This window comes from Garra rufa, chromosome 5 (assembly GCF_049309525.1).
Source record: "Garra rufa chromosome 5, GarRuf1.0, whole genome shotgun sequence".
Taxonomy (NCBI): Eukaryota; Metazoa; Chordata; class Actinopteri; order Cypriniformes; family Cyprinidae; genus Garra; species Garra rufa.
The window spans coordinates 38,636,161-38,661,131 of record NC_133365.1 but is presented as its reverse complement, the minus strand read 5'-3'; the positions used below and the strand labels follow the sequence as shown (position 1 = coordinate 38,661,131).

Genomic DNA, 24,971 nt, shown 5'->3' with positions numbered 1-24,971 from the left:
ATGTGCGAGAGAAAGAGAAACATTAGACCAGCCAAGAGATGTGAGTCAAAGTCCAAACCCCTTGATGCATTTCTCTCAGGTTGAACAGAATGGGTTCTCACCAGTGCTTTTGTCAAAATTTCTTCTTCCATTATCCATTTTAAGCATAATGCTTGAGAGATTTCCTTGATGAAAACAACCTTGCACATGTACAAGGCAAAAGCAGGAGCAAGCTACACACTGAATTACGTAACCAGAAAATGGCAAGTTGTTTAATGAGGAACCAAATACAAATACATGGCCGTGAGGCTCAGCTCCAACCTTCCCTTCTCTCGCACGTGTCACTAGGAAAAAACTGTAAAAGAAAAGATAAAAGGAGACAGAAAACCTTTGAGAGAGAGAGAGAGAGAGAAAGAAAGAGAAGGAGAAGAAGACAGAGACAGAAACCCATCTCCCTGCTGAGACTGCATACTCACAATAAAGAGATTAGCCACCCAATCTAATCCTAAATTATTTCTACACATGCTTGTTCCCCTGCTCGCAACTGGCTTATCTGATGCAGCAATTCTCAATTAATCTTACTTACTCACTCAAACGCAAATTCACATCTGCCTATAATGGCATAAAAATGCACAAAAAAAGAACAAATGCTATGTTTCTCTCTAACTGTTATGGGTAATTTTATTCTTGTACATTTGCATGAAGATTTTGTTTTCTTTAGGACCAAAGGAACACGCAAATAGTCCAAGCAGCTCGCTAATGAAACAAATACAAATGCAACAGCAGTCTCAGATGCAATTCTGATATAGTTTGAAAGTGGAGACAACTGCTAAAAGAGTTCCATGCAAGATCCATCACTCGCTCACAATGTAACTAGACAAAAATGACCACAATATTAATAGTCATATAATGATTTAACTGTAATATTAGTTTACACACATTTTTGCTTTAGATTAAATTAGTATACATAGAAAATATGTATCTGAGCTCTAACTCCAGATCAAAACGGTTACAAATTTACACTTTGCTGTCTTTTCATAATTTGTAAGTTGACTTTATTTCTATCACTGCAGAGAAAACTGAATTAAACAATCGTATAATACATAAAAACTAGAATCAAGCATTAAATGAATGTTTGCAAAAAACAACTTACAAAATACATAAAACACAAAGGCTTTTTTTGTTACCTGACAAATGCATAATTAAGAGCTAAATGAAACACTGTACTTGCTTGAATGTGAAGTGAACATTTGAACTGCAAAACAACTAAGACACCTTTAAACCTGAAATGTCTTCTTACCTACAACATCTGTCTTCATTTTCAGACAGAAGCACTGTAGACGCAAACACACACCTGACTTGAGACTGCAGTGTGAAGCTCAGAGGTTTGGAAGTGTGAGTGCATCTCTAGTTATGTGTGTGTGTGTGTGTGTGTGTGCGCGAGTGTGTGTGCTGCTAATCTGACTGTGAGAATATAAACTCAAAGAGGCTGACTTGTGTATATATTAAATGCTGACCAGTATCTAGTATTCATACTGTGTATATACATACATACACATGGAATGATTTTAGGAATGATACATGAATATGTGCTTTTGTGCAATATTTATGAATATATGATAAGTTAAATGCGCACACACACACACACACACACACACACACACACACACACACACACACACACACACACACACTGTGGGCAACGTAATGAGATTAACACATGCACATATACATTTACTAGTGCTGCTTGGTTAAGCTGTGGCTGGTCTGGGTAGCTCTTCCTATCCCAGTCTAGCAAGCTAGACTTAAGCCACAGTGTCTGTCGATTTGGTGGTTATGGGGGTGGGTGTTTGCCCCCAGAGACCCTCAACTACAGGGACCACAAGCAAGGTTGTTTCCATGGCAATGTCACCTTGAATTGACTCCCCTGTATGAATTTTGAAGCAGTACCGGCAATCGTTGCTAGAATTTTTACTAGAGAAAAATTCTGATTTTAGTGTTTTGCTGGGATAGGTTGCTTGTGCAGCCAGAAATTATAAAACAATTACAAAAAATACCTCAGTAAATGTAATTAAATATTTTTAGTATATTTCAATGTCCTTTTGATTAATTATAGAGGGATAGATAAACATAGATACACTACCAGTCAAAAGTTTTTGAACAGTAAGATTTTTCATGTTTTTTAAATAAGTCTCTTCTGCTCACTAAATCTGCATTTATTTGATCCAAAGTACAGCAAAAACAGTAAAATTTTGAAATATTTTTGCTATTTAAAAGAACTGTTTTCCATTTGAATATATTTTAAAAAGTATCAATTCCTGTGATATTAATGCTGAATTTTTTGTATCATTACTCCAGTCACATGATCCTTCAGAAATCATTCTAATATTCTGATTTGCAACTCAAAAAACATTTATTATTATTATGTTGAAAACAGCTGAGTAGATTTTTTTCAGGTTTCTTTGATGAATAGAAAGTTCAGAAGAACAGCATTTATCTGAAATAGAAACCTTTTGTAACATTGCAAATGTCTTTATCATCACTTTTGATTAACTTAAAGCATCCTTGCTAAATAAAAGTATTAATTTTTATGCTTTTTTTAAAAAAAATAAAAAATAAATAAAATACTGACTCCAAGACTTTTGATTGGTATAGTGTATAATGTTACAAAAGCTTTTTATTTTAGATAAATGCTAAGTTTAGCTTTGATCACAGGAATAAATAACATTTTAAAATATATTCAAATGGAATTAGAAATACAATTTTTAAAACGGTAAAACTCAATTTTACTATTTTTGCTGTAGTTTGGATTAAACAAATGCAGGCTTGGTGAGCGGAAAATACTTCTTTAAAAAGCATTCAAAATCTTACTGTTCAAAAACTTTTGACTGGTAGTAAAGATAGATTGCCAAAAAAAATTGAAACCATTCTGCTTAACAGTTACTTATGAATGCTTCTGACTGTTTTAATTTTACCTCATTAGATTGAGTTATGTATACTTTTAGGGCTCCTCGGAACAATTAATTACTCTGTAATCACTTCATTTCATCTTAAGGCACTAATATTATCATCTGCGGGGACACAGTAAAACGTGAAAATAGTTATTCATAAAGAAAAACTAGCACAGCCTGTCCTTGATTTTAAGGTCGAATAATACAGAATGTTGTTTTCAGCAGTATAAAATGCCCCGGTACTTAAATCTTCAGGCTTTGTGTGTGGTAACAAGGACTGTGAGTTCTTCGCGATTGGCCCCAGACTCTGAACACTGGACCGGTTCCTCTCATGACCCACTTTGACCAGTGCCAGAGCCAAACTGGGTCAAATGAGCATAGAGACTTGAACCTGTTGTGAACACATTCATATAAAAAATGGTGTTGTAAATAACTCCTTTAACCTTAAACTGCACACAATGGGCATGGAGTTATTTATAGCCCTTTAAAAGCAGGGCGCTGGATCGCTAGGCCACGTCAGTATTGACCATCGATATAATACGCCATGCTGCGTGTGTTACAATTAGTTTAGTTAGCATTCTCAAGTCCAAATTTAAATCGACGAATGCATTACAGATTAAAGTTGGGGAAATATATGCGTTTAAATGGTTTGTGGGTTGAGTGTGTTTTGGTCTGAATGAATATATTGGATGTGTCTGTTTGTGTGAGAATGGCCACAGGGCCTGTGTGTGTAGACCTGTCATATGAAATAAGGAGACGTCCGTGTCTGTGTCACTGTTGCCAGGACGACCACAGCCTCCCTGGGTTTGTGGGTAGGAGGCCTGTATAGTCTGCCTGTCAGAGCAATCATCCACACCACCATGACATTCCAACAGGACATGATGTCATCGCCATCCCTACCAATACAACGACGCTGCACATTTGTTATTGTGCTACCTATACTGATTTGACTTCCTTAAGGGATTAAAAACCTAAAAGGACGAGATGAAATATGTAAATAGAAAAACCTAGAGGGATGTTAGCGACGGATTTAGTGTTGCTAAAACCATTACAGATTTGCAAATTCGTTTTCTGTTTAACCGCACCAAGACGCGTGCATTTTGCATCTGTCAGAAAGCATCAGTGCAGAACCAAGGAATCAGAATTAGTATACATTCATAAACAACGCTATTATTGAAGAAAAACGAGCATGTGGCGGTTGTCGCAGGCTCCTTGCCCCTGTCCGCTGTTACGCATAAGGGTTAGGCCTATCAGAGGGTTACGTAAGAGAGGGAGTGCAGTGCTGGCGATTCCATGGTTAAGAGGAGCTCAGCCCTGCAGGCTTAGTCGAGGACAGACAGGAGCTGCGGAATACCGCACATGCTAGTCTCACAGTTAGCGACAGCAGCTTAGCATACACAAGTGTATTTTGTGTATATTGAGATTGTGTGATTTAAGGAGTAGTTTATCCAAAAAATGAAAGTTCTGCAATTATTTACTCAATATCCAAACGTACAATGTTCTTATATACATACAGTGTTGGGGAAAGTTATGCATTACGATATTGTGTTACTCCTTAAAAAGTAACTAATAAGGTTACTTAACTACTTTTAATTGAATGTAATGTGGTACATTATTTTTGCATTACCTTTTAAATCTGGGCAGGGCTTGCTTGTTTGTTTTTGGTCACACTTTATATTAGGTGGCCTTAACTATTATGTACTTAAATTAAAAAATAAGTACAATGTACTTAATGTGGTCATATTGCATTGCAAAACACTTTTGCTTCTATTAGGGTGGGATATGGGTAAGGTTAGGGACAGGTTTGGTGGTATGGGTGGGTTAGGGTTAGGATGTAAGGGATGGGTCAACGGTGGTAATTACAGAAATTAATTACAAATGTAATTACGTATAGGTTTTTAAAAAAAATATAAGTACAATGTAAAAACATGTATGTACACAATAAGTACGTTGTACCAAATTATTAATTTAAATGTACGTACATAGTAGTTAAGGCCACCTAATGTAAAGTAGGACCTTGTTTTTAATATAAAAAGTTATGTTTTTGGTAAATGTAAAACCCTTTTACACCAAAAGTGAAATGAATACACCTCAGTCTGAAGGAAAAGTAAATTCATGTCTGTACAGTAGAATGCAGCTAGAAGAAAGTTTAACACTGTTTAGAAACAAAAAATGAAGCACAATTGTTTATCTAAAGTAATTTTTGCTTATTAGTATGGTTGAATTGGATCATCAAAAGTCAGCAACAAAGACATTGGTTAATAAAATGAATGCATAAAGGATATTTGTGTTATTTAACATATTTAATTATTGCAGGTTTGCATCATATTCTGAGATGGCATTTTACTGGTTTTATTCATTTTGAGGAATACTGAATCTGTGAGATATTTAGTCTAGAACTACAGTAATATCATGTTTACACAGCACACAACACATCTTACTCCTGATTTCTGGAGACTTGTCAGTCAATGAATGGGATAACAAAGTGACTGGCATTACTTATTAGAAAAAGTAACTCCGATATTTTCTTGTAAATTAAAAAATGTGGATTTTTTAAATAACGTAAATATTTAATGGGTTTTGTACTACATATTTTAGTAAGAGACATTTGTGTTATGTTAAGTAACAAGGCGATAACTTAACAGCGTCCCCATATCTGGTTAAGGTTAATGATTAATTGATTAATTAGTCAATCATGGAAATGTATGTCAACTGACATCCCAATAGAACAATTCAGTGTTTGTTAACAGTGATGTTTTTTTTTTTTTTTTTTTTTTTTGTGGACTGAGCTTATCTGGTGGCAGAAAATAGCAATTTCTAAGTAGCGTTCTTTGGAAGCCATGGAATAAAAGAAGAAATTTGAGTTCATATTTCAAAATTATGACTTTATTCTCACAATTCCAAGATTAAATCTTATTTCTGATAAGAAAAATCAATTTGCCATTCCCTCTTTTCCCTCAGCTCAGAATCATAAGTTTATATCCCACAGTTCTGTTTTTTTTTTTCTTACTCAGAATTGACAAACTTGATATCGTTGAGTTAAATCTTTATGTATTTGTGGAAAAATCTGAATTTAGAGATAAAATAGGTAAATGTTATGTAAAATGTTATAGGTTTAAATAGTATTTAATGCTGTAACTATAATAATCAATCATAGCAGGTTTCATACATTAGTCTGTCTGTTTAAATGTCTGTGTTTAGCTTCAAATAGCCTTATTGATGACAGTATTCAATAAAAATGATTTGCATTCCGTTTCTGACATCCAAAGGCACAACAATAGATTTGTTCTCTTATTCCATGGATTTTACCTGTTTCCCTCCACTTGTTACTCAGTGTTTTTCTGCCACCACAGTGCGTGCACAGCTGCCGGTGATGTAACTGTGACGTCTACTCCAAATTGTCTATATTTAAGACTTTTGAGAACATATGATAATGATAACTAAATTTTAACCAAATCAGTCTTTATTCATAGGATGGATGACCTGTTTTTACAACAATTTTGTATGGCTTAAAATATTGGTGTATGAATCACACAGAGAATTTTATGATTTTTTATAGTTGTTTGTGTTTTGGTCATTGTGGAGCTTGACAACCTTATTTACTTTCATTATTTGGAGAAGAGTGGTCAGGATGTTCCTTAAATATTCATTTTTTTGTCTATGTTCAAACAGAAGAAAGTAAGTCATAGGTTCGTAATAACATTAGTGAGTAAATAATGTCAAAAATAATTTATTTTATTTTATTTTAGTGAACTATTACTTTAATTTGTGTGCGGGTGAAAAAATAGCCACACACAGACACAGACACAGACGCGCACGCACACATACACGTGGATTGTATAATTGATTCCTAATGATATGAAGCTCTTTTCTGTCCCAGGAGTAGTTCCCTCTCTCTCTAAATAGTTCTTTAATTAGCTTCATTAAAGTGGATACGAGCACCCCTGCAACTTAATTTATTATAACGCATGCACACCCGTACACGCTGGAGAACACCAATAAATATTTGGTGTCGATACCAGCTGTCTGGGTTGACAGATGTGTACCAACACGGCCCACAATGCAATAATTTTGTAAATGATAATATCATCACTTGTACTGAAATACGTGATGGATATAATTTCGGAGTAATGCACCAACAGCTTCCTTCTGATTTCTGCAGTTTTTCGTGTATTAGTTTGATGAGATGATGATGCTGATGATATTTGGCAGTTGCCTCAATGATACCCACAAACCTCGTTTGCAGCCTTCCTTCAGGTGAATGTACCGATAATGTCGGCCTCTTTTAATTTTAGCCTGCAGACGGAAGGCCATTTGAAGTCTTTGTTGTAAATCTCGCCTGTATGCATATGATAAGATGTTGTTTTGTCATCTGGCATCTGGCCCAATGATATTCCAAAGCCTTGTTGGGATATGCTAAACAGTGATACTAATACATCGTGTAGGTGGGAGATTATCTTCAGCACTCACACTTCTGAGCATGTCAACAATCCACATTTCTTTAATACAGACAAACATTTTTGGAAAGCTTGAAATTGTCAACGCAGACAAATGTGAGTGTGTTTTTGAAGGTCTACGAGGGAGCTAGGGTGAGAGGGTCGCTGTAATGGCAGCTTGTCAGCATTAGGTGGCACATTGTCCAGATTGACAGTGGCCTAAGGGGTAGTGGTTGCAGAGGGGCAGCCTGCGACAGCATGTGGTGTTCATCCATGTTTTACATCATTTCCTTCAGGGAAGGACTCGGAGATGAAGGCCCTGGGCACTTACTAAACAGCTTTCACTGTCAGCAACATTAGCATTCTGATTCAACATTGATCCCACTGTGTATTGCTAAGAAAATAATTAGGACAATTCCACAGGGAAATCCACTTTTATTCCACTTTTTCAGTCCTTTCAAATATTTAGAAGTATGTAACTGACCACCTGCAATATCATCTTTACTTAAAAAGCACTAGAAAGTCTTCAAGTTTCAAAGAGACCAGCTTCTGTACATGAAGCCGAACCGCCAAACTACCCACTCCATCCGTATGAAACTCCTACAGCATAAGTAATCTTCCGGACAGTCTCTTGGCTCATTGATATAATCCTTGACATGAAATCCTTAGCATTTGGGTTCTACTAACTCATGCAAATGAGCTAATTATTAGCATATATTGTTTTGAAACGCAGGTTCCTTTAATGATCCATCAAAACGCATTTGCTCTGCGTGTCCTTGTTTTGCAAAGAAATAAGACCCTGTTATTCTACTACTTTTTTTAACATGCTGACATTTATTAAAATGAATTAGACTAAGCTATAGTAACTAGGTTTTGCGGTACATTTCAGGTCATTTTGGTTAGGCCATCTTTTTAGTTTGCTGTGTGTAATGTTTTCTATGCTCGTATAGGCTAATTTTATTTCTGACATTCAGATGCCTCTTTGACAGCCTCATTTATGATATGTCAAACAAAGTTGCAATATTACCTAATAATAATAGCTTTATCCCACTCACGATTATTATAGTTAACAGAAACTAAACCTAAAACGATTTAAGAAATGGTTACTTGAAACCTAATCCAATTTTAATAAAACTAGCTGCAAATGCAGTATTTCTTTTTTTATTTAGTTTAATGTAATTTACTAAAATAACTAAGATAAATAAACTATAGAGACATAAAAAATATATTGCAAAAACACAAAACAAAATTAGTAAAATGAACTACTAAATACTAAATATAAATACTATAATAGTATCTCAGTTATACTAAAATGATAGCAACCCCAATACATTGGTTGTCTGTGTATCTCTATACATGTATACAGAATGTAAGAGTAAGACTGTTCGAAACTGATCCCTACTGTATGTGCCACAGTTTGCTGGGATTTTATCTCTAATGCAGAATATGTATTTGTTGATGAGGCTGCAGGCATTTCCCCATTGGCTTGTCATCAGCTGTGCCAGAGTCAGGCATCTTTGATCTGAGATGTGATTGGCTGCCTCAATGAGGCTACAGAAGGGGACACGCTGGCACAAATCCAACATCTGAAGAATATAAAACAACATATATCTGACATTACAGAACACTATTGTACATGCTCTGTGTGTCCAACCAGTCACTTTATACTGCAATGCTGAAACTCATTATTGCAAATCATTATTAGAACATATGTGACCCTGGACCACAAAAGCAGTCATAATGGTCCATTCTTTGAAATGAAGATTTATACATCATATGAAAGCTGAATAAATAAGCTTTCCATTCCAGGACAACAATTTGAAAATCTGGAATCTAAATACTGAGAAAATCACCTTTAAATTTGTCTAAATGAAGTTCTTAGGAATGCATATTACTAATCAGAAATTAAGTTTTGATATATTTACGGTAGGAAATTTACAAAATATCTTTATGGAACATCTTTACTTAATATCTTAATGATTTTTGGCATAAAAGAAAAATCAATAATTTTAACCCATTTAATGTATTGTTGGCTATTGCTACAAATATGCCTGTGTGACTTATGACTGCTTTTGTGGTCCAGGGTCATATATTTGTTCAAGAGTGAGTATTAAGGAAAAACATCCTCAATAACACTGCATTTATTTGATCGAAAATACAGAAAAAACAGTAATATTGTGAAATGTTGTTACAATATAAAATAATTGTAATGTCTTTTAAAATATAATTTATTCCTGTGATGGCAAAGCTGAATTTTCAGCATTCTTTAGCATCAAACGATCCTTCAGAAATCATTCTAAAATGCTATAAATTTAATATTTTAGAGTATGTCCTTGATAGACATTAAGAAAAATAAGCAATTTTTTAAATTCACAAATCAATGCTTTTTAGCTGTCTTATAAAATTTCATTCTGTAACAACAATGAAAGAAACAAAATTATCTGTGCTTGTACCGTATTTAAAGGGCATTTAATCACAATGAGTGTTTTGATGATCACTTTGTCATCTCCAAACCAACTTTGCACACAGGTTCTCAAACATCATGACAAAAAAAAATAGAGATTGATTTACATAATATTTCAATTTTTTTAACTACTTAGACATTGCATGTAAAATGGACCAAAAAAAAAAAAAAAAAAAAAAATATATATATATATATATATATACACTGTTCCCAGTATTTTCAATACCAATATTTTATATTTACATGTTTTGGGGGCAATTTGTAATACCAAAAAAATATTGATGATGCAATAACTTGGCAGAGTTTCACAGCAATATCTCATATTTCATTGGAATATTATTCATTTTTTAGCCTATTCACCTGTTGTGTCTCCCTAAGAGGTGAAAAGCACATGCACTAATCCAGTGAGATAAAGCAAAGAACCCCTACTAGCAAACAACACAGAGACTCATGACCACCCATGACTTTATCGCTGTCAGTGTGAACAGTTGCATCTTTTATCTCAAAGAAATTCTCAAAACTGAATTCCTGGAACCTATAAAAAGAAACAGAATTAAGAAACTGTCTGAAAGTCAATTCTGAGACTGTGGGTGTAACCATTTACTAGGCACAAAAGGACTCGTGCTCCATCAGTCTGACCCTCGTGACCTGCCTGCCCTCCGCCAACACAACCTCATTGACCTCATCAACCTTTGAACTTTCCTTTAAGACACTGATTGTGTGTGCAAAGCTGGAATGAATAGGTTCAAGTGTTTCCACTCTGACAAGCCATCAGCAAGACATGACATAAAATACCTTTTTTACAGTCTCGGCCAATGTATATTCAACATTTTGACAAGTGTTTTTAGGTTGTTTCTAGTTGAAAGCTGCAGTATACTGCAGCATGCAGAGGCTTCATACAGTGAGGTCTGTCACTGTGACCCAATGGTTTGTGTGTGTGTGTGTGTGTGTGTGTGTGTGTTTGTGTGTAAACTGTTAAAGTGGGTTAGTAAGTCACTCAGCCTAAGGGTAGCATAGCCGTGTCATATCTGGGTGTTTGGACAGTGTCCTCTCTCACTCTTCCCTCTTCAGAATTACATAATCCTACATGATTGGTCAAAGGAAGTATGCACTGTAATGCAGAAGAAACATTTAGACAAGGAGGTTATCAAATTTAATGTATTAGAAAGCATATACTGTGTATATTGTGTTATTCAAATATATATATTTATTAAAAAATATGTTTAAAGTGTTTAGAAAATAGCAAAAGTAATATTCTCTTAGAATAGAATTACAATATTAATATTTAATAACACCCATGGTAATATTATATCCAAACGCAGTAATATTGTGAAATATTTTTACTATTTAAAATAACTGTTTTCTATTTAAATATATTTCAAAAAGTAATTTATTCCTGTGATCAAAGCTACATTTTCAGCATCATTACTCCAGTCTTCAGTGAAACATTTTTTATTATTATTGGCAATATTTAAAATAGTTGAGTACATTTTTTCAGGATTATTTTAAGAATAGAAAGATCCAAAGATCAGCCTTTATCTAAAATAAAAAGCTTTTGTAAAATTATACAATATACATTATAGAAATTCCTACTTTTATTTATCAAGGATGCTTTAAATTGATCAAAAGCGATGATAAAGACATTTATAATGTTATATTATATATTTATATATTATATTATATATTTATATATTTATAATGTTCTGAACTTCCTATTCATCAAAATTCTACTTGGCTGTTTTCAACATAATAATAATAAATGTTTTTGAGCTGCAAATCAGAATTTTAGAATGATTTCTGAAGGATTATGTGACTGGAGTAATGATGCTAAAATTCAGCTTTGAAATCACAGGAATAAATTACATTTTAATATATTCAAATAGAAACAGTTATTTTAAATAGTAAAAAAAAATCTAAATTGTACTGTTTTTGCTGTACTTTGGATCGAATAAATAAGAGAAAAAAGAAGAGACTTCTTTAAAAAACATTTAAAAAATGTACTGGTCAAAAACTTTTGACTGGTAGTGTATATATTTTCCGGTTTGGGGCTTCACAATTTTTGTAACTCATTACATGGTCTGGAAACGTCTAGTGCTTTCAGCTGCTAAATATAGATTTATATTTATAGTTATAAATTGGCCTGATATTCATCAAAATGCCTGTTCTCTAAATGTTAGTATATCATAGTGTGTGTGTGTGTGTGTGTGTGTGTGTGTGTGTGTGTGTGTGTGTGTGTGTGTGTGTGTGTTCTGCATGCCTCTTTACGGCTTTCCTCTCAGGACGGGATGGTAATAGCTCGCCTTAGGCCACAATTTAATTCCATGTAACGAGGTCCTTCCCCAAAGTGGCCCCAGGAGCCCCTCTCTGAAAGAAGCAAATTGATCACAATCTAAAGGCCTCTCTTCACCTGAGAGCGCAATGTATCTCTCTCTCTCTCTCTCTCTCTCTCTGTCTAGTTCATCTCCCTTGATCACTCCATCTCAGTATCCTTATCTGTCTTAAGCTTTCTCTAAGATCATTCTTGCTCTTCATCTAAATCTCTTTAAGGGCCTCTGTTTCAAAAGCTTGCACACAAGAAGTACTTCTGTTACGCACCTTTTTGTTTGACATTTCTCTCTACATTCAATGCCGTTCCTAATGTAATTTTCCTAGAGGATTCCTAAAACAGATTTAATCACATTAGCATGCTTGTGAAAAATCTAGTTCAAAGAGTTCGCTCAGTGTATGCAGTCAGGACCCTTTAAACACAGAGGAGGACTGCGAAGGTGCAATGGATCTGAGCTCATTTAGATTTCTATGTATATAAACTAAGGTTTGAAAGTCACTGAAAATACTAGATTTTAAAAAATGGAAATGAGATTTTGCACAAACAGGTTAATTAAAAAGCAAATTTGTGACCCTGAACCACAAAACCAGTCACAAGGGTCTATTTTTTTTTTAAATTGAGATTTATACATCATCTGAAAGCTGAATAAATAAGTTTTCTATACAGGCCAAGATACAACTATTTGAAAATTTGCAATCTGAGGGTGCAAATAAAAATTTAATATTGAGAAAATCGCCTTTAAAGTTGTCCAAGTGAAGTTCTTAGCAATGCGTATTACTAATCAAAAATTAAGTTTTGATATATTTACAGTTGGAAATTTACAAAATATCTTCATCCTAATGAGTTTTGACTTAAAATCAACAATTTTGACCCATACAATGTATTGTTGGATATTACTACAAATATACCCATGCTACTTAAGACTAGTTTTGTGGTCCAGTGTCACATTTGATTAGCATCATGAGACACTTTATACAGTAGTGTTTTTTTTTTTTTTTTGGTAAATTATCACACACAAAATGCTGATAACATAATAAGCAATTACATATTTTGTATTAAATACAGAAAAAAGCATTTGCACTAGTGTTCTCAGACTTTTGGACCCCACACTCAGAATAAAAGGTACAAAAGCTGTCACTGGGGTAGTACCTTTTCAAAAGGTACACTTCTGTACCTTTTAAGAACTAATATGTACCTTCAAGGTACCAATATGGGCTCTTTAGGTACAAAAGTGTACCTTTTGAAAAGATACCACCCCAGTGACAGCTTTTGTACCTTTTTTTCTGAGAGTGCACTATAGATGTGTATTTTCTCTGGACCCTGCTGTGGACATGTCTGTATTGACATGTATGACAAAACAAGTCTGTGCAAACATATTTTCTGATGCAACTGAAACTGAAAAAAGTAGAAACTAACTGTGAGCAGTGGGCACACCGCCCCTTACACCACACACAAGAGAGAGAGAGAGAGAAAGAGCAAGCTCTACTCTAGATCCGATTTCTGTGTTACATAACTATGTGTTTTAATTCTTTCTAAAGCGTAAGACAAAGTTTCTCTTTCCTCCGTGCCTGAGGTGGAACAGTAAGCCTTTCAGCAAGCAGAAAGCTACCTTCTGAACACTATATATCACACTAAATCCGACTTCTGGACAAAACCAGCATGATTTGAAAAAAACTTAGACAAAAAAAACATGAAAGTCTCCAATGATGTCAGCTCCCCAGACCCCTCCTACACCATATCAAAAGCCCCAGGTGCCACTTTCTGAAGCACACTTTATTGAATGAATAAACACCTAGCGAAGGGTGAGACCAGTCGAAGAGAACTAATAAATCCGACACGCAGCAAAGCAGAGAAAACATGCAGAAATGCCACTGCTGCAATACGAGAGGGCAAAATGCAAACATTAAACGGACGTGTTTAGCCTTACAGTTCAGAGCTGCTCTCTCATGCACACTCAACCATCTCAAACAAGGGCTCAGCAAACAGATGACACACTCTAGTCCACACATTCTCAGTCGATACTCAAGATGCGTTCACAAAAACACTACAGGGGACAAAAGCCGACACGCTCGCGCTCGGAAATAGATGTCAAGACATCTGGCTGACGTTATGCAGTCAGCTAGAAGGAAAACTCAGATCTCACTATGTAAAATACAATTACGCTGTAAAGTAAAGGCCCGTAAAACTGAGTGAAGAATAAAGAACGCAACATACTAAATGGATTAGGTTCGTGCTGGCTGTGCAACTCTGTTTCTGCCTCACTTTAGGGGATTACATCTCTTGGTTTTCTTTGCGTAATCTTTCACAGGTTACGTAAGTACAAGCCATTAGTCAGCAAAGCGAAAAGAAAAAAACTAGCAACTACAACAAACAACTGACTGGATGATATTAGTACCAATACAAACCTACACTCTTAAAATTTAAGTGTGTTTTTGGTTCCACAAAGAACCTTTCTAAAAGAAAAATTTTGAAGAACATTTTAAAAATCGAAAACACCTTTTTCAACTATAAAGAACCTTTTCTGCATTTGAAAGGTTCCATGGATGTTCGAGGTTCTTCATATAACCATTGATACCAATAAAGAACCTTTATTTTTAAGAGTGTATCAAAATTAAAGATCAGATAAACCCTTGCTTGCAATTTCACAGTTATATGTTTATCAAGACTTGATTGATTCAGTGAACACGCCGGATGTAGCAGTGGCGGCTGGTTATTGCTAGTTTTACCTAGTTATTTTTGGCCTACTGCCTGATAGAGATTTGTAATGCGTAATCCATGTCTGTGATGTGGTCATGTGTTCGGTGTCAGTCAAACAAACAGTGCTGTGTTTATTGATCCGCCTCCAAACCCGAGCACCCTTATATGAAAAAAGAAAAACTTTAGTAAGCTATTTACACACATAAATTAATGAGACATGATTTGTCTACTTTACACAGCTATAATATCTATACACACAGTTTATGTTAGTTTACAGTAGAAATAAAGCTCATGGTTGAGCAGGCCATGCATATTGATCCTGCTCTTCTGCGAGTTGAGCCACGCGACGTCAAGCAGGTCGATGGAGAGATGGCCTCTCACTCTGGAAGCCAATGTGATGCTAAAAGCTATTGGCATTGGGAGTTCATGCGTAACTGTCTCTCTTTGTGTCTGTGGCTCAGAGTTTCAGGGGACTGAAATGAGCATGGACAAAGCAATCCAGCTCAGAGACATTTGTGGAAATTATAGCCAGATTTGAAGCAAACACAGGCCAGATATGTTTCTGTGCTGTTCTTTAAAGGCAAACAACCAAAACACGGGTCAAGCAATCAAGACGTGTCGTGTATGTGTGTGCGTACGAACGCAGTTTGAACGTGATCTGCGTGTGACAGAGTTGTGGGAAAACTAACACCAGCCCTGAAGCAGCACTGTGCACTGTAATGGAGAAGACAAGGTTTGGAGCGGATGTAGAGCTAGAGTTACTAGATTGGGTACCACGGTCCATCAGATACATGCATTGGAAGGCTCTGCAAGTCCATCTGTGATCAATGAAGCAACCTGATAAAAGTTTTGACCAATATGTGTACACAAATGACACCCTCAAACAACAAACTAACTAGTGCACCAAAAATCACTTTTAGTATCATTTTCTACAATTTTTACAATGTACAATGAATATTTAATATTCACAAAACCATCAGTTACACAGACAAACCTACATTTATTCAGACGCCTTCAACATTTATAGCAACATTATAGTTTAAAATATGACAAGAACTCAGAGTTGAACAAATTCATCTTAATAATGTCAGATAACTTTGATAGAAAGGTATGTAATGGATTACAATCATCAACTGTTAGTATGACAATATTTACACAACTATCAATACTTTATCAATACAAGCAATGCTTAATTTTGTGCAGTCTGTGGGGTAAAAATGTCTCATTAGCAATTAAAGAAAAAGACTTAAGCAAAACATGGTCAGATACATGGTTAAAGTGACAGATAAACTTTTGGTTTCAATTTTTTTAATCAGTTTTACTGTTAGTCCACTGTATAAAGATAAAAAAAAATATCTTTGGGTATAATATATCACAGTTTACTTTATTTTGTTATCCTCACTTACATAAATGAACTATAGTATCCTGCACCCACTAGTAAAAAATTAAAAAGTATATCTGTTTTTTCATCGCATATACCATATGACTTTATTTTTTCCATGAAAGGTGATTTTAGGTAGAACGACCTCCTCTGTCACCATTATTTTGATTCTATTGATTGAAAAGATGCAAAGACGCAACTGTTGGAACATCTTTTTTGTGAACCACAGAAGAAAAAAAGTAATTTAGATATGGAACAACATAAATGTGTGTAAATGATGATAGTTTCTACTTGGTCTGGTGAAGTGGCCCTTTAAGAAAAGCCTTTTGTTGTGCAAGTCCATAATCACCTCAAGGGTGGAATCAACAAACATACATTAATTATCAACACACATATGCTTGAATGTGTTGTAATTAACACCCACCTTTAACTAGAAATTATTAGTAACTATATTTCACCCTTACTACCAAAATCAACAATAGGTTAAAGATTTAGGCTATTTTATATTTCTCATTATATCGACTAAAATGTGCCTCTGACGGTTAATCACACGAAATGTAGCGTATATATATAAAACGCCAAACCGATTAATCCCGTAACTAATTAAAACAAATACTAGCAAATGTTTCCGTTCTGTCACTGACATTAAAAAGACAAGTCTAGACTAAAAATTCTATATCTGGTTCGTATTTCTAAAAACGATGTCTATGCAAACCTTTAAAGTAATTGGACATTTTACAAGATTGTACAAGATCGAGCTTTACAAGCTCATGACGAAGTAGTTTGATTGTTATTTGAAATCATGAGGCCCGCGCTATAGGCAGATGTCAGTGTCGGAGAGTCGGGTTCGGTGAGAGGCCCCTGATACTGATGTGATTCTTTCTGACACGGTCCTTTGGGGCACAGAAAGAGAAGCAGAGAGGTGCTCTGGGGGCGTGTTTAGGTTGTGACACAGAGATGGAGAACGGAGTTTTTGGTGTTTCCCAGGGCAAGCGCACTAAACGTATTTCTTAGCGACGAAGAAACGAAAATAACAGCTGCTTAGAAACTTATTGATGCTTGTAAAAAGTCGGCATATTATAAAAACAGAGTTTGATGTTTCGTGTAAAGTCATTGTGTGCTGTATTTGTTTAGATATGAAACGAAAATATCTAAAAACGAAAACAGCATTTAAGTATTTAACTATTTAAACCAGTCAGTTGTCTGTCAGAAAAACCAGGTCTCTTTAATCCATATTTTAATTAGCAGTTTAACATCTTTATTTCTTTCTCATTTTTTGTCTAATAATATAAATATGTATTTCAGTGCAGTGATTAAGACATATTAAAGATATTATTTTAATTCCTAAAAGAGAAATTAAAACAACTTTATAGTATCACAGCAAAAATGCTAGAGCATCAGAATGTTACACTTTAAAACATGAACGTATACGGCATAAGGTAAAGTGTTCTGACTTTATAGTTTAAAGAATACAAGGCACATTTTTAAAAACTTTATTACTAAAACATATCTCCATTTTTTTAACAAAAAGTCTACACACACTTATTTTGTTCATTCCATGTTATTACAGGTGTAACTGCAAGGAGTCCGACAAGAGCGCGTGGGATGGGCAAAGAGCGCGCTGCTCCACTCGTGTGTGAACTCGGTTTGCGCCGACATTGCTGCTGCACTTCGACGCTTTCAGCGCGCAGCGGCGCCTGACTGACGGAAATGGGTCAGTAGAACGCACACTAACTCTACTTTACCCACACCGTGGTGGTCTGCTTTAAAACACTACCCACATCACTTAAAACACTGTTTAAAAATAACACGGATAAGTTTTGATGCAACTGTTTCCCCTTCTAATCAGCTAACCTGTAATAGTCTATAAAGAAGCAGCAATTTCTCACATGCATATAAATTAAATTAAAGACTTAAAGATAAGATACATAATTGAGGGTTTTCAGTGCTAAGTCTTCATAATCCACTCTGTAGGAAAGTTGGAGTGAAGTTGTCTCAGATAAACTGTCTGATGAACTCTATAAACACAAGACTGGAAATGATGTGCGGTTTATTTCTCTTTGCTTTGGGGGTCTTCTGCTTCCATGAATATGAAACACGGCTGAGCAAAAACAGACTTTTTCCCCATATACACATTCATCTGACACATTTCTGTATCTATCATACACCGCATATGAACCACTTCACTTAAGTATGAGTTTATGAAACAGACAGTACCAGGCATACTGGGAAAACAGGACTGTGGGATGAGAATAAAAAAACACCCTATACTTCATTATTCAAATGAGCTGTCACAAACAGTTGTATTCCTACCTCGCATAGTGGTGGCGACTCGCTCCCGAACGCGTCAGTCATGAAGAAACAAACATAAACCAGAGTGAAAAACAAACAAAATCCTCGGTGGTGAAGTTTGGTCTCGTCAAAGTGGTGGGAGACTACTGTGCAAAACCATTCCAGAGGTGCGTGAAGCGGTGCTCGGACTCTTCAGTTGTGCGGTAAGGCCAGCATGCGGGTTTTCACATGACATCTGCGAGCGCATATACCCAACGGAGGTTTTCACTGCCTCCGTGAGCGCACGGGAGAGCGCACAGCAGGCTTACGGCGGCCCGGATTGGACTGACACTTTTCGCTCCGCCCACTTTCTAGCGTCTTCAGCGGCATTAAGCAGAGACGGACACTGTGCGGTCTGCGCGGACGCGAACGCGACGCGGGGCTTAAGAGTTCGCGCAAAGACGTTTTTTCATTTAATAAAGTATTTTAAAACCTTATTCTCGTACCTATCATGTTATTAGTCTTACTGTTTGTGTTTTCCTTTACTAGACTGTTTTTACAATTAATAGTAGTAGTAGCAGTAGTAGAAGCTATTATTATCAGTAGTTTTTCTGAATGTTCTAGGTGACTTGAGTTGCACATGGATGGTCATAATGGAGTAAAAATGGGTGGATACTTTTTAAAGTTTATGTATTTTAGTTTCAAACATACTATTGCACAATAATTCTATACAACACACAATATAGGCTATTATAACATTTACAGTGGTGACCAAAATTATTGGAACACTAAAATATTCACCAACTAAAAAATGTTTTTAAGTCAGTTATTTCTGTCTTTTGCTGTAGGAAATATCAGTTTACATTTCTAAACCTACATTTTGCCTTTAATTGTAACAATCCAGTGAGATTATGGTTTGCACAAGGAGTCTGACAACAGTCTGGAACAACATGAGGAAACTGAGACAGACTAAATGCAGAAGAAATGTGACAACGTCTCCAAGATGCTTCAAGAGACCTATCTTAAAAACTATGCACAAGTGGACCTAGGGCAAAATCTGCTTTAAACTCAAAGGATGGTCACACCAAATGTTGATTTAATTCAGATAATAGAAGTTAATTGATAGGGAAAATATATTTATGACATTATTTTTTACAGCATTTTAAAACAAGTGCCTAAAACTTTTAACAGTACTGTAGCTATGCAGGTAGGTCTCTTGAAGCATCTTGGAGGCATTGCCACAGTTTATCTGGATTTAGTATCAGTTTTTTCTGTTTCTTCATGTCATCCCAGACAGACTGGATGATGATGAGATCAGATCTCTGTGTGGTGGCTGTTGTCAGACTCCTTGTGCAAACAAAAATTACTGGATTATTACAATTAGTGACAATCTGAATGATGATCTGAAACATAAACTGATAATTCCTACTGAAACACTACAGCAAAAGATAGAAATAACTGACCTAAAACCATTTTTTAGCTGGTAAAAGTTCTAGTGTTCTAATAATTTTGGCCACCACTGTGTATTTTATGATTACAGCAAAATATCACACTCCTTTTTCTACAAACACATTGGTCCATTTTTGTATGTGTGTGTATATACAGTAACTGTAACTGAGATTTTTTTTTCTTCCGGTGTGCAATTAGGTGCTAAATCAGATAATAGCAGTAGTATAACAATCCCTGATAACTTTTATTATTGTTATGATTTCTATAGTACAAAAAGTAAAAATAAAATAATTTACAAAACACATTTCTCTACATTGACGAACCAATAATTATACTTTGATAAATCACCTTAATCTACTAGCCATCAATTTAAACAGCAAATAGCTAGAAGAGTGTGAAATTGCCCACTGCCTGTGCATGTGTGTATGGGGGGAGGTGGAGACAGAGACTGAGCTACAGACCCATCCAGGGAAAGGCAGAGACTAACTGCCCAGAGCACATCACCACTGACCTACATTTCGTTTCCCCCCTTTTTTATTTTCCATTTCCCCTGTATGAACAAACTCATAATTGTGATGTAATGACAAAAAGCAAGCATGACAATAAAGCCAGACCAGTCCATTGGAGATTGTAAGGCACTGTCCTGGAGTGACAGCACTGTTGTCGAACAAAAAGCTTTTTCTGGCTATTCAGGAGGCCCGAGTGGTGCAAAAAGAAATAAATGTAACCTGTGAAGTGGAATAGATAGGTTATAGCGCGTGCGACCTTTGTGAAATCAACATGCAATGTTTTGCAATATTTGTCTTTGACAAAATTTATCATAAACAGAATAAAATAAAAATTCAGGGCTGCAGATTTACAGCAGACCTACAGGAATATGTTAATGATCCAAAGACGAATGCAACCATATGGTGCCTGAAAACTAGTCAAAATAAAAGTAAACTCAGTACAAAGGCTTAAGAAAGAGCTTGTTGTGCAAAGCTTGTGTATTTTCTTCTATTTCTTTGTCTACTCAACGTACTGCTGTCAAATAGAATAGCTCAGAAATGTCTAAATTGTGATGTTATTTCACATAAGTACATAGTTTCCTCACAAATGACTAACTGTACCGATGGTCAGGCCACCTCACCGTTAGTCATTATTTCTGAGAGAAGACAGGACTAAGGTCTAAAGATAGAAGCATTAAATGAGTTGATAGATCTCCCTGGTTTTAAGGTTAAAGCATATTTGTGCAACTCTTTTTTGTCCTTGAATCGACCATCAGGAAGTTAACTTAAATATAATTGGATAACTTTCCATTGAAAATAAAAATTAGGGCACTATTTCTCAAAGGGATTCCCCTTAACTCTCAAATGACACATGCCTTTATATTGTACTCTGGAAACAAGCAGGTGTTTTTGAAAAAGAGAACGTTTTACTAGGAAATTGATTTAATATCATATAGGACAGAACATGATGCCTTTTTTATATTCGTAAAGGTGCGTTTATGTTTGAATCTTTTTTCTATCACTGTTCAACGTGATATTTAGGTATGTAGATCAGAGTTCACCCGATAATTGTCTCCCCCTGCAAATCTACATGTCAAATGTCAACATGCTGAATCTCAGACAAAATCCTCGCTGTAATGAGTCGAAAGAGAGAATGACATTGGCTTTCAGAGAGAGAGAGAGAGAGAGAGACAGAGGGGAAAAATACACTTGAGAAATTTACAGAAAGATACCACAAGTGACAGAGGCAATTTTCTGGGAAAAAATTACTTCATCATAATTTCAATCCCAAAAAGAATTGGAAAGAAAGCCCTGAAGGAGCTGAGCCGTGTCACCTTGAAAAATGGCAGTGGAAAAGATCACTAAACTTCTCCAAACACACACATGCTCTGACACACATGTACACAAACACACACACAATCAAACTAAATATTAAATCTATACTGGTGCACAATTCTTGTACTACACTGCTTTGACACTTTTATAGGGATGCTGCAGTTTCTTTTATATACACAATTACATTATAAACCTTGACAGATCACTTATCAAAAGTATGGTTAAAATATAATTAAACAAAATAAAAAATATATAATTAGATGGTCTAAGTTTTGCACACTAGTAAATGATCAGATCTAGTATATGGAACCATTTCAGCTGGATGTCAAAATGGCCCAAATAAAGCCAAAGGGATTGTATTATAATTTTATTGCGAGACTAATAAAGTTGGAGCCCATCTCATCTGTATCAGCAAGTAATAAGCAGATTTCTCATCAAAGCTCTTAATAAGACCAATCGTGCAAAATATAACTGGCTTCCCATCAACATAGTACAGAAGTCTGCCAATCAGTTGATTTTAATTGGATTTTTTTCTTAATCCATGATTTTTTTTTCTCTCTTTCACTCTCTTCTAACAAAGCTATTAAGATATTAAAACTAATGTTACATTGAGTGTGTGGTTTTTTTTTTTATGACACATTAGAATATCCTCATATGCCCTGAGGCAAACTCTTAAAATAATTTCTCCTGCTGATTTAGTTTTCAGAGCCTAATAAGTGTTGATGTCGGATACGTTGAGAGAGACTTTTGTACGGAAAAACTGCACAATTCTTGCTTTTGAAAACGATCTCAAATCAGAACATGCATAAAGACCAGCTACTGTATCATCTGTTTCTTACAGTGATAAATGTCAGAACAACAACTTCTGTAGCTGGACAAGACAATGCTGCATGAATGAGAAAAAGACGTCTGAAATGTAGCTCCAAAATTTGCTCAATCAATTATGTGACTCTCTGTAATAGTTAATGCTGATTGGTCAGTCATGCTGCCCAGAGATTGGCCATCATCCATGGCAATATTGTATATTAGGCCACTTATTCATTGAGGTGTTGCAACTTCTAAAACTGTTGTATCACATCGTGGACTTGATCTGTCTTGTTTCATAAATGCAACTGGCACCATCTTACATTTATCAACTGTAGTGAAAATTATTTAATATTATTGTGTTTATCTTGTTTTGTACGTTGTAACGGACACATTTTTTTTGCAGCGGAGGCTTTAAAGAAATGTGACCATGGACCACAAAACCAGTCATAATCATTTTTTTCCTAAATATTTAGAAAATCGCCTTGAAGTTCTTAGCAATGTGCATTACTGATAAAAAAATGACGTTTTAAAATATTTACGGTAGGAAAATCTGTAATTTTGACCCATACTATGTATTTTTGGATATTGCTACAAATATACCTGTGCTGCTCAAGACTGGTTTTGTGGTAGAGGGTCACAAATAGTTGACCCCCAAATAAACTATTAGTAAGATGTTTTTAATTTGCAAAATGTTGCATCAGGCTAAAATTCAATTATCTATAATATTGCTTCCTCCAGTGAAAAAGGCTTCTCATCTGAATCAGGAGAGAAATATGCAAAGACCAAGCATTCACAAGCAAAAACAGCTCTAAGCAAATATGTCAGTGGATTTTGATTTGAGAGGATAGTGGAAGGTGGTCTTCCAATATTATGGACTTTTTGGCCATAAGAAAGGGTTTAAGGTTAAAGGTATAGTTCACCTAAAAATGAAAATTCTATCATTAATTAATCACCCTCATGTCGTTCCAAACCCGTAAGACCTTTGTTCATCTGCAAAATGCAAATTAAGATATGTTTGATGAAATCTGAGAGCTTCCTGATCCTGCATAGACAGCAACGCAACTGACACGCTCAAGGCCCATAAATATAGTAAAGACAACGTTAAAATAGTCCATGTGATGTCAGTGGTTTAACTTTAATTTTATGAAGCTACGAGAATACCTTTTGTGTGCAAAGAAAACAAAAGTACTTGTGGTACTCTCGTGAACACGAGTCGAAGACTGACACGGAAGAGAAGAAATTGATGAATTAAGTTGTTATTTCAGGGTTTTTTTTGCGCACAAAAAGTATTATCATAGCTTGATAAAATTATGGTATTTTAACAATGTCCTTACTACCTTTCTACGTCACAAGGTGTTAATTTATGGGCTGGAGTCGTGTGGATTATCAGCTGTTTGGACTCTCATTCTGATGGCACCCATTCACTGCAGAGAATCCCAACCTGATCTCCAGACGAAATCATACCTGTGGGAACTTTCTCACAAGACACGAAATGCGTAGCACCATATATGTTTTGTGACATATCCGATATGAAATGTCCACTGAGTGGCAATAAAAGAGTGTGTGTTTTGTTTCACCGGAACAGATAAACATACATATGGTACGTTTTTTGTGACATTGGTTTTGTACGTATCACCTCTGACTTGAAATATCCGCTGAGTGGTGCTATTACTCTAAAGCTCTGTTATGTTTTAAAATAACGTACCATCTGCACTACACCTAAACCTATCCCATAGTATAAACAAGAGTGAATGTAATGTAAAAACTCAATCGCAAGCATGCCATTTTAGCTTGTTTTTCGATCTCTCATCTTTCAGCTCTTTTATCTGAGTCATGTTTTCACGGCATTCGTACCCAAGCATTCCACATCCTAAGTCTAGTTACGTGCCGGCTGAGCTACCAAGCAAGCTTGTTACATCAGGACGGCAAAACATATGGAGCTGTTATCCTAACTGCGTATGAAAACGATTACAAATGCTTGCTGTTTTAATGATGTTTCATTAACAAAGTTCGGGAGAAGCGCGTCAGATACTTAGCGTAAACAGCACAAGAGGAGCCCACTCAAGTCAATCAGCGCCATAGGTTAAATACAGCTGACTCACCTCCATTCACTTGATGGTTTATCAGTAACCCTCCACCACCCCATCTCCTCACTCCGAGTTCTCGCTACTCCTATTGGCGGATACTCTGGGTTCGGGCCATCCCCGAGCTCGGAGCCCTTCACCGGACAGCACGCCAAACATGCATTTCTATTCTCCGGCTAATTATATGTAAGCGCGAACTCGTGAATTGCCTCTAGTGTTCATTTCTGTTGTAGACTGCAATAATATGTACTTATTGGTACGTATTTTGTGTCTAGAGAAAAAATTCTCACAGGTACGTTTTCA

General features: G+C 35.6%; 1 protein-coding gene across 1 annotated transcript in view; it reads right to left on the bottom strand.

Moving 5' to 3' along the window:
• The window catches only part of rorb (RAR-related orphan receptor B), a 28,829-nt gene extending 10,108 nt beyond the window's left edge, over positions 1 to 18,721 (bottom strand). Inside the window, exon 1 of the mRNA XM_073840415.1 lies at positions 18,548 to 18,721. Within this exon, the coding sequence (XP_073696516.1) occupies positions 18,548 to 18,554 (7 nt within the window). The 5' untranslated portion in view covers positions 18,555 to 18,721. The remainder of the gene's footprint in view (positions 1 to 18,547) is intronic.
• Between the last annotated feature and the right edge of the window lie 6,250 nt (positions 18,722 to 24,971).